Raw genomic sequence first — 15,176 nt, 5'->3', positions numbered from 1 at the left:
CACTGTTCAGCTGCTAGTTTAGGGTAGCAGAGCTAAGAAAAAAAAGTGACAAAAGTAATACTTAGTAATTACACTAAATGTCAAGGTACAAATAATCAAACATGGAAAACATGTCCACTCTTCATTTTCCAAAGATATCAATCTCTGAATGTGGGACAGGAATAGTACAATACGCAGAAATGGAAGGCTACACTATTCTGAATATTTCTCCTTGTGGTGATTAGGTACACCAAGTGGCACATTCATCACTATAATACAAGCAGTCCTGATTTTCAGATATTAACTTTCATAAAATCCATACTTTCATGTAAATATACTGACATATTTAAACTGTACTTCATACATTTAAAAACAAAAAACAAGTCTTGCAGGAAAAGTAGGTCAAAGCACCCAACTCACATAGGCAATTGCTACCTTACCAAACTCAACCTCCCTTTCACGACCACCTGTATCTCAGTTCCTCTCTCCTGCTTTTCCCTGCAGAGCCACAGGTGGCACTGGTTGGCAAGAATATTTGGGCTGGTTATTACCCACCAGCCAGGCAGTCTGGACCCAAGAGGCAACACCTGCACAAACCATAATTAGACATTTTATAATTTTTAGTTCTCTGGAGTGACAGAACTCCCATATAAGATAGATAAGTCCATGGGACAAATTTTAGACATTCACCTTTCTAACAAGTTTTCATGAAAGCATTATGTCAAAAGTACTACAGACTGAATGTTTGTGTTCCCCCTAAAATTCATACTGAATTTCATGTTGAAACTCTAATCCCCAAGGTGATGGATTTGGATGTGAGGCCTTCCAGAGGTAATCAGGTCATGAGGGTGGGACCTTCATGATGGGATTACTGCCCTTACAAGAAAAAGACAATGATCTCTCTCAGCCATGAGACCATACAGCAAGAAGGCAGCTGTATGCAAATCAGGAAGAAATCTGCTGGCATCTTGGTCTTGGACTTCCCAGCCTTCAGCCTTCAGAACAGTGGGAAATAAACGTCTATTGTTGAAGCCATCTAGTCTACAGTATCTTGTTATAAAAGTCCAAACCGCCAAAGACGGTAAGGAGTTGTGGCTTTCTATATTATTAAAATCCCAAAATCTCAGAGAGAATAAAGAAGCTAAAACTGCAAATTATCTCTAGATACTCAATAATGTTTGCTAAAGTTATTTTTCTCACCTCAAGTTTTACCAGTTATAGCAATATTCTAAACTATTTTCCAATCAAGGTTCAAGGAAAATCAAAATCCTTAATGTTAAAGAAAGTTTGCAGTTTAACATAAAATCTTAATATCTGAGATCAAGTTGTCAACAAACAAGATGAAATCGGAATGATTTACATTTTTTAAGTTCCATTTACTGAAATTTTTGGTATATTAGATAGTTTTCTACTAAACAATATTACAAGTCAAAAACAAAGGAACAGTAGAATAAAACTAAACTCTAGAAAACACAAGACACCTTGAGAGCCAGTTTTGAAAAATTTTAAGCATAAATATATTTTACAACAAACTAATTGCCCTCCATATCCTTATGATTATTTTGTTTGTTGAAAATATCTCCAGATTAAGCCAGAACTAAGTATTTATTCAAGAAATCTTCAAGAAGCTACTGATTTAACGACTGAAATCTAACAATTCCCACTGCTTTAATACCAGACATTTGTTAGTAATCCTAACAGGTTAAGGATTTAAAATTCAGTAGGTTCTTTTTTTTCCTTTAAAGTGACTTAAATTATTGCTTGAAATGTGTATGACTATATATTACTTTAAAATTTAAAAGCTAACAAAACTAAAAATTAAAACATGCAGGCTGGGCGCAGTGGCCCACGCCTGTAATCCCAGCACTCTGGGAGGCTGAGGTGGGTGGATCACCTGAGACCAGGAGTTGGAGACCAGCCTGGCCAACATGGCAAAACCCTGTCTCTACCAAAAATACAAAAAAAATAGCCGGGTGTGGTGGCACATGCCTGTAATCCCAGCTACTCGGGAGGCTGAAGCAGGAGACTCACTTGAACCCAGAAGGTGGAGGCTGCAGTGAGCTGAGATAGCGCCACTGCATTCCAGCCTGGATGACAGAGTGAGACTCTGTCTCAAAAAATATATATAAAAATAAATAAAACAGGCAGCCTCCCATATACGAAAACTCTACTGTGAAAATTATACTAGAGGATAAAAGACTGAATGCTTTCCTCCTAATATCAGGAACAAGGCAAGGAAGTCTACTCTCACCACTCCTATTCAAGACTGCGGACTAGAAGTACCTAGCCAGTATAATAAAGCAAGGAAAAGAAATAAAAGACATACACATTGGAAAGAATAAATAAAACTATGCCTTTTGGCAGACAACACAGATTGTCTATGCAGGAAAAAAACAAGAATTCTACTAAAAAGTCTTAGAACTAGTAAGTCAGTTTGAAAGGTCAACATGACATAAGGGCAACACAAAAATGAACCAAATTTCTATATACTAGCAAAGAAAAGCTCAAAACCAAAATTTTTAAAAATACTATTGACAATAGCTACAAAAATACGAAATAGTGAGGAATAAATCTAACAAAACATATAGAGAATCAATTTGCTCAAAACTACAAAATGCTGATAGAGATCAGAGAACACAAATAAATTGCAAGACATACTGTGTTCATAGATTTGAAGATTCAACATAGAAAAGATGTCCATTTTTCCCTAAAGTGATCTACAGATTTAATGCATTCCTAATCAAATCCCAAAAGGATTTTTTGTAGCTATAGATCAACTGATTCTAAAATATATATGTAAAAGCGAAGGAACTAGAGTAGTCAAAATAATTCTGAAAAAGAATAAAATTGGAGAAACAATATTGTCTAATTTTAAGATTTAGTATAAAGCTATAATAATCAATATAGTATGGTATGGAACAAAATAAGAGAATCCAGAAACAGCTTTACACACATATATATATAGTCAATTGACTTTTGGCAAAGGAGTAAAGGCAATTCAACGAAGAAAGGTTAGTCTCTTGAACAAACGGTGTTTTGTTGCAATGGGACAACCAGGGGCAAAACAGAACCTTCACCCAAACCTTACACCTTATACAAAAAAAAAAAAAAAAAAAAAAACCTCAAAATGGGTCATAGAGCAAAATATAAAATGCAAAGCAATAAGTTATCTAGAAGAAAACATTGGGAAAAATATTTGTAACCTCAGGTTGGGCAGAGATTTTACGTATGACACTAAAAGCATGGTTCATCAAAGAAAGAATTGATAAACTGGACTTCACCAAAATTACAAATTGTGCTTTGCAAAAGATACTGTCTGGGTGCAGTGGCATACCTGTAGTCGTAGCTACTTGGAAGGCTGAGGTGGGTATCGCTTGAGCCTAGGAGGTCGAGGCTGTTGCACACTATCATCACACCTGCAAATAGTCACTGCATTCCAGCCTTGGCAACACAGCGAGACCCCATCTCTGAAAAAAAAAAAAAAGGCCAGGTGCACATCTGTAATCCCAGCACTTTGGAAGGCCAAGGCAGGCAGATTGCTTGAGACCAGGAGTTTGAGACCAGCCTGGGCAACATGGTGAAACTGGGTCTCTATTTAAAAAAATACAAAAATTAGCCGGGCACAATGGCACATGCCTGTGGTCCCAGCCACTCAGGAGACTGAGAGGTGGAGGATTGCTTCAGCTCAGAAGGTTAAGGCTTCAGTGAGCCATGATCACGCCGCTGCACTCCAGCCTGGACAACAGAGGGAGACTCTGTCTCAAAGGGAAAAAAAAAAAAAAGGTACTTAAGAGAATGAAAAGATATGCTCTAGATCAGGAGAAAAGATTTGCAAATGTCATATCTGACCCCCCAAAAAAGATACCCAGAACATAAAGAACTCTCAAAACTCAAGAGTAAGAAAACAAACAACCCAAAGAAAAAAAATAGGCAAATTATCAGTCTCAAAAGGCTAAATACTGTATGATTCTATTTACATGACATTCTCAAAAAGACAAAAGTATAGTTGTAGAGATAGATCACTGCTTGCCAGGGTATAAGGGGTAGGGGGAAGGGTATGAAAAAGAGATAGCATGAAGGAGTTTTTTGGGATGATGAAACTTCTGTTTCTTGATTATGGTGGTAAATGAATTTAAACTCGTGTTAAGATTCAAAGAATTATACAACAGAATAAGTCAATTTTATTGTATGTTAATTTAAAAATCAACACTTGAAAAGCAAAGTGCTGCCTCCTTCCAGCCTACCCTCAAATCCCTCAAAGTCCAGGCTCTGTGCTAGGCCTCAAAGTCCACGCTCTGTGCTAGGCACCAAGAATACACAGTTAAAAAGACAGAGTCGGCCAGGCACGGTGGTTCAGGCCTGTAATTCCAGCACTTTGGGAGGCCGATGCGGCTGGATCGCTTGAGCTCAGGAGTTCAAGATCTGTCTGGGCAACATGGTGCTGTCTCTTAAAAAACTACAAAAATTAGTCAGGCAGGGGGGCATGTATCTGTAGTTCCAGTTACTAGAGAGGCTGAGATGGGAGGATGGCTTGGGCCTGTGAAGTCAAGGCTAGAGTGAGCCATGATCATCCCACTACACTCCAACCTGGGCGACAGAGTGAGACTCTCAAAAAAGAATAGAGTCTGCCATCAGAAGAGGTGTCAAACAAGTACATTATGATAATGGAGGAGATACAAGACATACAGAGAGCAACGCCTAAAAAAAAAAAAAAAAAAAGCTTCTGGAACACAGGGTATAGCTGACACCTGAGATGAGATGAGCAGAGATTGCCAAGACAAAAGGAAAGAGTATTCCAGACAGGGAAAATGGCATCTAACAGAGAGATATGGAAGAACATAGTGTTCTAGCCTAATTTGGAAACTACAAATAATTCCTTTCCCAGGCACAAGCAGGCTACTCAAGAATATGGTCAGGAATTGAGGACAGGTTCCCTCCAAGCAATATAAATAGTGTTTTGATGTGAAGCTTTGGAAATGGTAATTTTTCAGACTTAAGTGAAGCTCAGTACTTCCCATTAATTCCCTTACTCCCCTTTGTTCACATCATCACAGTCACTTATTATTCATGTGTATCCATCACTTTTGCCAAACTATAGTAATGCCCTTGTGGGGACACATAGGTGTCCCCATATGCACACTCACAGCACCTAATGAAAAGTGTTTTATAATACAGGTATTCGGCAGCATTGCATTAGGATTAAAAGCACTGTGATTGGGACCAGTCTACCTGGGTTCAAATGTAGACTCTACCACTTGCTGGCTAGATGACCCTGGACAAGTTACTAAATGTCTCTGTGCCTCAACTTCCTCACTGAAAATGTGGAAATGATAACGGCAACTACTCACTGGGCCCCTGTGACAAACGTCTTAATTTAATATAAACTGCTTGACTCAGTAAGCGCCATGTAAGTGTCTACTGCTATTACTCAACAAACACTAGCTATGTATAATAAAATGAGGATTTATACATTCTCCTGGTTTCAAAATAAACTCAAACTACTTTAAATATGTGCAAAGCCAATGAGGTAGCTTGTGCCCACAATCCCAGGTGGCAGAATGAGGAGGGAGTAACACTCGAGCCCAAGAGTTCCACCAGCAGTAAGCTATGATTGCGTCACTGCACTCGAGCTTGGGCAATACAGTGAAACCTCCATCTCTGAAAAAGATCAATAAACAAAAATAAATATGTGCAAGACTGTACTCAGAATTACAAAGCACTGCTCATGCTGAAGAGCTAAATAAAAGGGGAGATATATATGTTCATGGCTCAGAGACAATACTGTTAAGACATCAATTCTTCTGAAATTGATCTACATTCTCAATATAATCCCAATCAAAAATCTGGACAGGTATTTTTGGAGAAACCAGACAAGCTGATTCTAAATTTTATACACAAATGCAAACAATCGAGAATAGCCAAAACAATTTTGAGAAAGAAAGTTAGAGTACTTAGAGTACCTGATTTCAAAGCTTAGTATAAAGCTACATAAACAAAGGCATGTGGTATCATGAGAAATAAAACCGTATGTCCATACAAAGACTTGTATATGAATGTTCATAATAGCTGTATTCATAATATCCAAAAACTGGAAACAACCCAAATATCCAACAGGTGAACAGATAAAATGTAGTATAACCACACAATGGAATATGAGTCAGCAATAAAATGGAATGAAACACAAAACAACATGGATAAATCTCAAATAATCATACTGAGTGGAATAAGCCAGACCAAAAAAAAAAAAGTGCATACTGTATGATTCCTTGTATACAAAATTCTAGAAAATGCAGCCCAATCTACAATGACTGAAAGCAAACCAGTGGTTGCCTAGAGATATGGGATGAGGGGGAGTGAGTGACTGTAAAGGAACATGAGGAAACTTGTGCAGTGATGAACACGGTGTAGTTACACAACTGTATACATTTGTCAAAACTCATCAAATTGGACACTTAAAATGGGTGAATTTTACTGTATGTAAATTATGACTCAATGTAAACAAAATAAGTTATACTGCAGCACTGTCTTTTGAGAATAAAAACATAATTTTTATACTCACGAAATGAATACAGGCAAGAACTGCCATTCACCTACTGTTGCTGAGAAATCTATACTACAATAAGAGAATTTTGTACACTTAGCATGAAATAACTGAAAACACTGCTGATGGTTCTCGTATACTTGTGTCTCCTTCAACTAAAGAATCAAAGGGAACTTATGAAAGAACTTTCCAATTCTGAATAGAGGTACTTATTCTAGATAAAAATTAAAAAATAATACAGAGTTTAACTGTGGAATCTGTTAGTATGCCTGTAACTGGCCTCAAAATCATCTAAGCTTGCCAGGTTTCAGAGAACTGCAAAAAAGCACACAGGAGATTTAAGAAGATGAAAAAGCTCTTTTGCTATCCAAAATTTAACACTGGTACTTCCAATGATTAAAACTCTACTCCTACAGAAATAACCCTGCAAGGATTAAAAATATAGAAAATTGTTCCTTGAAGCTAGAAGTAAACCAGTAGTAGAAAATACACAGAAGCCATTCTTAATTTTTATCTCATGAAGTTCTCTCAGGAGAGCACTATTTACCTAGTTAATTATCCTGAAAAAAGGTGTTTTTCTCCTTAACTCTCAAGAAATATTTTATAATACTAAGCACAGTTATTTTGAAAGTATGCCTCCATGTTGACTCTCAGACGTTACATTTTAAAAACAAAATGGGTAACATAAGCAATAAATGAAGACATAAACATATACGGGAAGAAAAAAGGCAGTGTGTGCAATTTTCAAGTTCAAATAACCACAGCAATATGTAATACGCATATATATAAATTTGGTTAGTTCTAAGGCAATGTGCTACTTTATCTTCTAGTTTATATTGTCAAAACTTAGTTCAGTAAATAGGTCACACCTTCAGATATTTAAGATCTGAATTTGGCTGGGGCGGTGGCTCACACCTGTCATCCCAGCACTTTGGGAGGCTGGGGCGGGTGGATCACCCGAGGTCAGGAGTTCGAGACCGGACTGGCCCACATGGCGAACCCTTGTCTCTACAAAAAATAGAAAAATTAGCCGGGTATGGTGGCGGGCGCCTGTAACCCCAGCTACTTGAGTGGCTGAGACAGGAGAATTGTTTGAACCCAGGAGGCGGGGTTACAGTAAGCCGAGATCATGCCACTACACTCCAGCCTGGGCAAAAGAGCGAGACTACACCTTGGGGGAAAAAAAATCTGCATTTGGTTAACCTTTCCTTTTGTAAAGTAACAATACAAATAATTATACTCAGTGCTTCCAATTCAAGTTCCACACACATTCACACCTCCAGGTCTTTATGGACTCTGCCCTTTCAACTGTCTACCTTTCACACCCTCTCCTTTTCTGGATTCTTCTCCCCTTTCAACTATCTTGATTGGTACATATTCCCCAATCTCTTGATCCAGAAGCAATCTGTCTCCCCACAGCCCTTTTCTGTAGTGTCTGCTGGAACTTCCTGTGTTTTATCACATTTCTTTAAGTATACTAAACTCTCTTCTACTACGTGTATCCTTGAAAGAAAGATCCATGCTTTATTCAGCCTTATGTCCCTCACAGTATTTAGTGTGTGGATCTAAACATTTATTGGGTATGCTGCGTACAATGAAGAGGAAAACATTCAACAATGTTTTTCAGGCACTATGTGCCATGCACATGCATCTTCTTTTATCTATTATTCGATATAAGCAGAAACAAATGTCAATGATAGAGAACTGCTCTAAATCCACTAAGAGACATAGACATGCAACTAAATACAATATAACTTTCTTGTTAAATTAAGGGATAAGTAGGATGCTGTGAGAGAAACATTACATATATTGAAAACTGTTCTGATTTCATACACTATGTGTTAGGAAACTAAGTCTGGAATTTCAAAGGGCCCAATGACTAGAAAGGTTTCAAGAGTGGTATAAAAAGGGCCCCTCAATCTCACAAAATTTCTTACACAACTTGAAACTAACATTCCACCCATATAACAACCTTCTGTGCAAAAAGGGAGCAACAAACTTCCCTCTATTCTCCTTACAGCAATTGGCAACAGCAGGTAGGATCTTCTCATTATCCTTATACAGACATGTTCATCCATACCTCCTTCTCACATTTATCTGAACTGTGCACCATTTCCACACACCACGTGCCACTCCCATGCCCCAAACTGATCTAAATCTATTTAACCTTTAAGATTCTTCTCAGACTGGGAGCAGCGGCTCACGCCACCAGCATGAACACTTTGAGAGGCCATGGCGGGCAGATGGCCTGAGGTCAGGAGTTCGAGATTAGCCCGAGCAAAATGGAGAAACGAGGTCTCTACTAAAAATACAAAAAATTAGCCGGGCATGGTGGCACATGCCTGTAATCCCAGCGACTCGGGAGGCTGAGGCAGGAGAATCATTTGAACCCGGGAAGCAGAGGTTGTAGTGAGCCAAGGTCAAGCCATTGCACTCCAGCCTGGGCAACAAGAACAAAACTCTGTCTCAAAAAAAAAAAAGATTCTTCTGAAGGCCTACTTTACATCCTCCAAATGTATATTGAACTATTATTACTTAATCTGTATCTCTCCTCTTTAAAAATTGATAATGATAAAGTTAATTCTTAACATTTTATATAACTTGGAGTCAGGCAAAACTGGTTCCGGATCCCAGGCAGATCTGCTACTGCCTTGCAATGTAAAGTTGGGTAAGTTACTAAACTTCCTTTAATCTGTTTCCTCATCATTAAAATGAGAATTAAATTGGGTGATGTGTACAAAATGCCTACTATACACATATTCATGCCCACATACGTCACATACATATATACTTATTTAATTTTAATTTATTCTTACTTTCCTAGAAGATGCAGACTCTCTTTAAAACTCAAGGCAAAAGCAATGAAACATAAAGTGATTACTAAAAATTGGACCAGTTAGTCGATGTAAAGGAGCCTCCCAACTTTAAAATGTGACCTCATGGTAGCTCACACAAGCCACCCTCAGCAGATCTTTTTCACGTCTCCTACTGAAAAACGTGAAAAAGTTAAGGGTTTGACAAAGCTCGGATCCACAGCTCCTAGGTTGGTGGCCTAACACTGACATCTGTCCCAAGAGTCTGTCTACCTCACAGCAAACCTGATAAAGGTCAAGAGAAAAAACAACTTATATTACATAAGCCAAAGAACACATAAATTAACACTTTTAAATCTGCATTATCTTCCTGGAGCAAGCAAAACCACTTCTGCAAATTGCAAACTCAGAAGAGAAAGTCCAAACGGGATGGGAACTGAGTCATCAATTTAAAACCATCAACCACTGACTACCCCACCCCCAGAAAGAAGACTCTACCACGACCTACTACCGTGAAGCCCTGGGCATACCACACTCAGCCACTACTTCAGAAATCTCAACCTCCGACACGCAAGTCCCGCCAGTAGGCGCAGCACCCAGTCCCACCCTCGGCTCTGAGCCAGAGTCAGGTACCCTCACACCAGGGTCTCCACCCCAGATCCTCAGGACCCAATCCAAGCTCCTATCCCAGCCCGACACCCGCACTCACCCGGGCGGTGACCTTATATACTGTGTAGCCCCTCGGGTGTCGCTGGGGCTCGGTAACAGTGTAGAAACGGGCCAGATCGGCACTCCGCTCCCGGTAAGAGGTCATCCTCCCGCCGCCTCTGCCGCCGCCACCGCCCGCCCGGGATCATCAGGGCAACCCGGCGCCGCCGCGGTCCCGGTTCCCCAACGCAGCGGCGAAGCGGCGAGGGGGCGGTGGCTCCAAGGCGGCTCCACGGCGGCGCCTTAGCGGCACAGCTCTGCTTCCGGGTCAGCAAAGAAGCTTCCGGGCCAGGCCGTCTCCCGCTTCTAGGGGGAGGGGAGACTACCACCTTAGATTCTAACCCCTTTGGGGCAACTGGGACTGGCCTGTAGTTGAAGATTAAGGGGTCACGCTGCCATCCCCGTCACTGCGGAGACCTCAGGCCTCTCCACTAAAGACGACTTCTTGTACGCTAGCTCCGTCACCTTCTAGATTTTGTGAGAGTTGGTATAGCCACGCCGCACCGGGAGAGTGTGATCCTCCCTGCCTCCGCCCCGCCGTAGTACAAACTTACGTGGAGTGGTGAAGGGATGGAGAGATACCATAGCCTAGCACCTTCTTTCCTTACCTATTCACGGTCTATCTTTTTATATACCCACAGCAACATCTCATTCTCTGAGACATATTCCTTACTTCTTTCTAAGACGAATTTCCTTCCCTTGAGCGCCTTTCTGTAACACACATACACGGCAAGCTCCCAACCCAAAAAGCTCCCAAGCCAGCATCAATCTTTTTAAAATCCCCTCAGGTTCGAAAATCTGGAGTTTGCCTCTGGCTAAAAGAAAGAAAAAAATATGTATGTCACTAGAACTCTCCAAGCCACTCGCTACAGTTTCCAATTTCAGCTGAGGTTGTTATCAACGCTTGGCAATTCCTTTATCTTTTTGTGATTGGGGTTCTTTTTCATTCCCCAAAATATTCATTTCAAGTCTTTGCCTTTATCCTAAAGACTCTGTTCCTCTTCCTTTTGCCTCCCTACTCTCTGCACCACCACCCTTCTTTACAAGGAAAAAAGAAGAGGAAGAAGCAGCTATAACCGTTAGTACCAATTCCTTCATCTTCTCATATTTCCATGCCAGTCTGAGATGTGCACATATCACTTGCTCATTTTTACAACCAATGACTGCACCTGTGATCTGAATCCCATCCTCTTTGGCCGACCTTAAGACTGTTTCAATGACATTCCAAATCTCTTTTCTGTATGTTTAATCTCTTTCTCACCACTGGCTCCTTCTTTTCAACCTACATATATCTAAGTCAGTCTATTAGTCATTCATTAAACCTGAATTCACCACCTACTATGTGCCCCACATGATGCCAATTTGGCATTGGAGTTACAAAGATAGTCCCTGTTCTCCAACCGGGCACGGTGGCTCATGCCTGTAATTCCAACACTTTGGGAGGCCGAAGCAGGCTGATCACCTGAGGACGGGAGTTTGAGACCAACCTGGCCAATATGGTGAAACCCCCTCTCCACTAAAAATACAAAAAATCAGCCATGCGTGGTGGCAGGCACCTGTAATCCCAGCTACTTGGGAGGCTGAGGCAGGAGAATCGTTTGAACCCGGGAGCGAGTTGCGGTGAGCCGAGATCCCACCATTGCACTCCAGCCTGGGGGAGAAGAGCAAGACTTCTCTCAAAAAAAAAAAAAAAAAGTAGATAGTGCCTGTTCTCAAGTACCATCTAGTAGGAAAAGTAAAGACATACATTGTGATAAGTACCATGGTGAATGTATATATGGAGTGCTACAGATCACACCAATTCAGAATGAAAGATCGCCTAAAGCTTTCTGATAGAAGACTGAATGTTGGAAGAGAGATGGGAGTTAGCCAGGTGAGAAGGGAGTAAAGGGCATTATTCATTTTGCCTTCTTCTCTTCCTTTCTTTCTCCTTCCACTCACTGTCAAAGTTGTTTAAGTTGATTTTAAAGTAATCTACATCAATATTGCATCATCACCCATTTATTCCCATGTCCAATTCAATCTGGTTTCACCTCTTTATTGCTACTCTGAAACCGCTCTGAAAATCGTTTCCATTGACCTCAATTTGCCCAATATTTCTGGATTTTGAAAGTCTCTGACCATTTCTACCTTTTTAAAACTTTTCTGTGTTCTTAGCACATGAGTCAGCATTATTTCTCTTTTCTCTTTTATACTCAGATAACTCACTCTTTTTTCAGTCTCCTTTGCTGATTTCTCTTCCTTCCAGGAACTTTCAATATTCTCAAGATTTTGCCTTTGATCCTTTGTTCTTTATTCCCACTGACTTGCAAATGTCTATCTCCCAGCATACCTCTCTTCCACGACTTGACTCACTTTACTTACATCTTTATTATATATCTACGACTGGAAACAGAACAAATCAAAAGCTCAACATTTTTTCCCCTCATACACCTATTTCTATCTCCATGACTGGTTTTACTCTCCATTTAATTACATTAGTTAGGTACTTGAGATCATCCTTAGCAGCTTCCTCTCCATGATCTCTGAGTTTCTTTGATTTACAAGGTACCATTGATTAAAAATTTAAAAAGTGGAAAAATGTGTGCCACAAAAACACTACCAGAAAGACTTAAGACAAAGAAATATGATCAGGAATAAATGAGGACAAAACTTAAAGAATTCAATTCATAAAGAAGACAGAGCAATTCTAAATGTGTATATACCTAATAACAAAACTAAAAATGTAAAAAGCAAAAACCATTAGAACTAAAAGAAGAAATAGATAAATCCACAATTATAGTTAAGATTTCAACACTCAGGCCGGACATGGTGGCACATGCCTGTAATCCTAGCACTTTAGAAGGCTGTAGCACTTTAGAAGGCTGAAGTGGACAGATCACTTGAGGCCAGGAGTTCAAGACCAGCCTGGCCAACATGGCAAAACCTCATCTCTACTAAAAATACAAAAATTAGCCGGGTGTGGTGGCACATATCTGTAATCCCAGTCGCCTGGGAGGTTGAAGCACAAGAATCACTTGAACCAGGGAGGCAGAGGTTGCAGTGAGCCAAGATCATGCAACTGCACTCTAGCATGGGCGACAGAGCGAGATTCTGTCTCAAAAAAACAAAAAAGATTTCAGCACTCCTCTCTCAGTAATTGACTAAATATGTAAACAAATAAATGAATAAGGATACAGAAAACCTGAACTGCTCTATCAACCAACTCTACCTAATAGACATTTATAGAACACTCCACTCAATAGTAGCAGAAAATGTTTGTTTCAAGTGTACGGAAAACATTCAACAAGTCAGACCATATCCTGGGCTATAAAATAAATGCTAACAGGATGGGCACAGTGGCTCATGCATGTAATCCCAGCACTTTGGAAGGCCGAGGTGGGCGGATCACCTGAGGTTGGGAGTTCGAGACCAGTCTGACCAACATGGCAAAACCCTGTCTGCACTAAAAACACAAAATTAGCCGGGCATGGTGGCACATGCCTGTAATCCCAGCTACTCAGGAGGTTGAGGCAGGAGAATCACTTGAACCTGGGAGGCGGAGGTTGCAGTGAGCTGAGATTGTACCATTGCACTACAGCCTGGGCAACAAGAATGAAACTCCATCTCAGTAAATAAATAAGTAAATGTTAACCAATTCTTTAAAACCAATATAAATTGGATTTGCTCTGTGACCTCAGGGAATTAAACTAGAAGTTCATAATAGAAAGTTACCCATAAAATTCATAAATATTTGGAAAGTAAATACAATTCTAAGGACTCCTGGATCAAAAATAAATGACAAAAGACTTTTAAACATATTTGGAATTGAATGAAAATGGAAGCATGTCATAACGTGTGGGACACAGCTAATGCAGTGCTTAGAGGGAAATGTATAACCTTGATCGCTTATAGTAAACAAGAAGAAGGGTCATGAACTAAGCTTCTACTTTAAGAAGCTAGAGGCCGGGCGCGGTGGCTCAAGCCTGTAATCCCAGCACTTTAGGAGGCCAAGACAGGCGGATCACAAGGTCAGGAGATCGAGACCATCCTGGCTAACACGGTGAAACCCCGTCTCTACTAAAAAAAAAATACAAAAATTAGCCAGGCACGGTGGCGGGCGCCTGTAGTCCCAGCTACATGGGAGGCTGAGGCAGGAGAACGGCGTGAACCTGGGAGGCAGAGCTTGCAGTGAGCTGAGATCTGGCCACTGCACTCCAGCCTGGGCGACAGAGCGAGACTCCATCTCAAAAAAAAAAAAAAAAAAGAAGAAGCTAGAAAAAAATATATTAAACCTGAGAGCAAGAATAAGGAAAAAAAAAATAAACAAAAGAGTAATAACTCAATGACATTTTCTAAAAAAGAGAAAAACAATGAAATAGAAATAGAGAAAAGCAATAAAGAAAAACCAATGAAACCAAAAACTGATTCTTTGTTGCGGGGGATCTCCAAAAGTTCACTGCTCCACATAAACTATGAAAAACCTAACAAAACTCTCAGTATTAACTCTTTCAGAACTCTGGAAACTAACCAAAAGCTTACGGCAACCCAGGAGCACTTACTTAAGAAAATAGGCTGAATCTCAGCCGGGCACGGTGGCTCATACCTGTAATTCCAACACTTTGGGAGGCCGAGGCAGGTGGATCATGAGGTCAGGAGTTCGAGACCATCCTGGCCAATGCGGTAAAACCTCATCTCTACTAAATATACAAAAACTTAGCCAGGCGTGGTGGTGGGCACCTGTAGTCCCAACTACTCAGGAGACCGAAGCAGGAGAATCACTTGAACCCGGGAGACGGAGGTTGCAGTGAGCTGAGATCACGCCACTGCACTCCAGCCTAGGCAACAGAACGAGACTCTGTCTCAAAAAAGAAAAAAAGAAAAAGAAAATAGGCTGAATCTCTAAGAACAGCAAACTTTCTGGCATTTTGACTTACCCTAGGCCCATCCCCTGCTCCTCAGCTCAGGGATATCCTTGAAAATAACAGCCAACATTCCTAGAACCAGTTCTGAGGGAGAAGAGACCTCATTTTTATAAAGTAGTAACGATTACTATAAATAAATAAATATTTGGTCTTATTTGTCTGGTGGCTTTCAGAAAACCAACTCAAAAGGCTTGTCTTCACCTTGTCCCAATGCTGAAGCCATTAACCAGG

General features: G+C 40.4%; 1 protein-coding gene across 5 annotated transcripts in view; it reads right to left on the bottom strand.

Moving 5' to 3' along the window:
* The window catches only part of RPS6KC1 (ribosomal protein S6 kinase, 52kDa, polypeptide 1), a 211,512-nt gene extending 201,193 nt beyond the window's left edge, over positions 1-10,319 (bottom strand). For all 5 annotated transcript variants that reach the window (XM_011996156.1, XM_011996155.1, XM_011996152.1 and 2 more), the window contains exon 1: positions 10,043-10,319. Coding sequence is in view for 2 of the 5 variants with exons in the window: in XM_011996152.1 (XP_011851542.1) it covers positions 10,043-10,147 (105 nt within the window). In the remaining 3 variants the exon portion in view is untranslated. The remainder of the gene's footprint in view (positions 1-10,042) is intronic.
* Between the last annotated feature and the right edge of the window lie 4,857 nt (positions 10,320-15,176).

Source organism: Mandrillus leucophaeus, unplaced genomic scaffold (assembly GCF_000951045.1).
Source record: "Mandrillus leucophaeus isolate KB7577 unplaced genomic scaffold, Mleu.le_1.0 Scaffold503, whole genome shotgun sequence".
In the NCBI taxonomy this organism is placed as follows: domain Eukaryota; kingdom Metazoa; phylum Chordata; class Mammalia; order Primates; family Cercopithecidae; genus Mandrillus; species Mandrillus leucophaeus.
The sequence above is the reverse complement of the archived record's forward strand: the minus strand, read 5'-3'. Positions and strand labels throughout refer to the sequence as shown.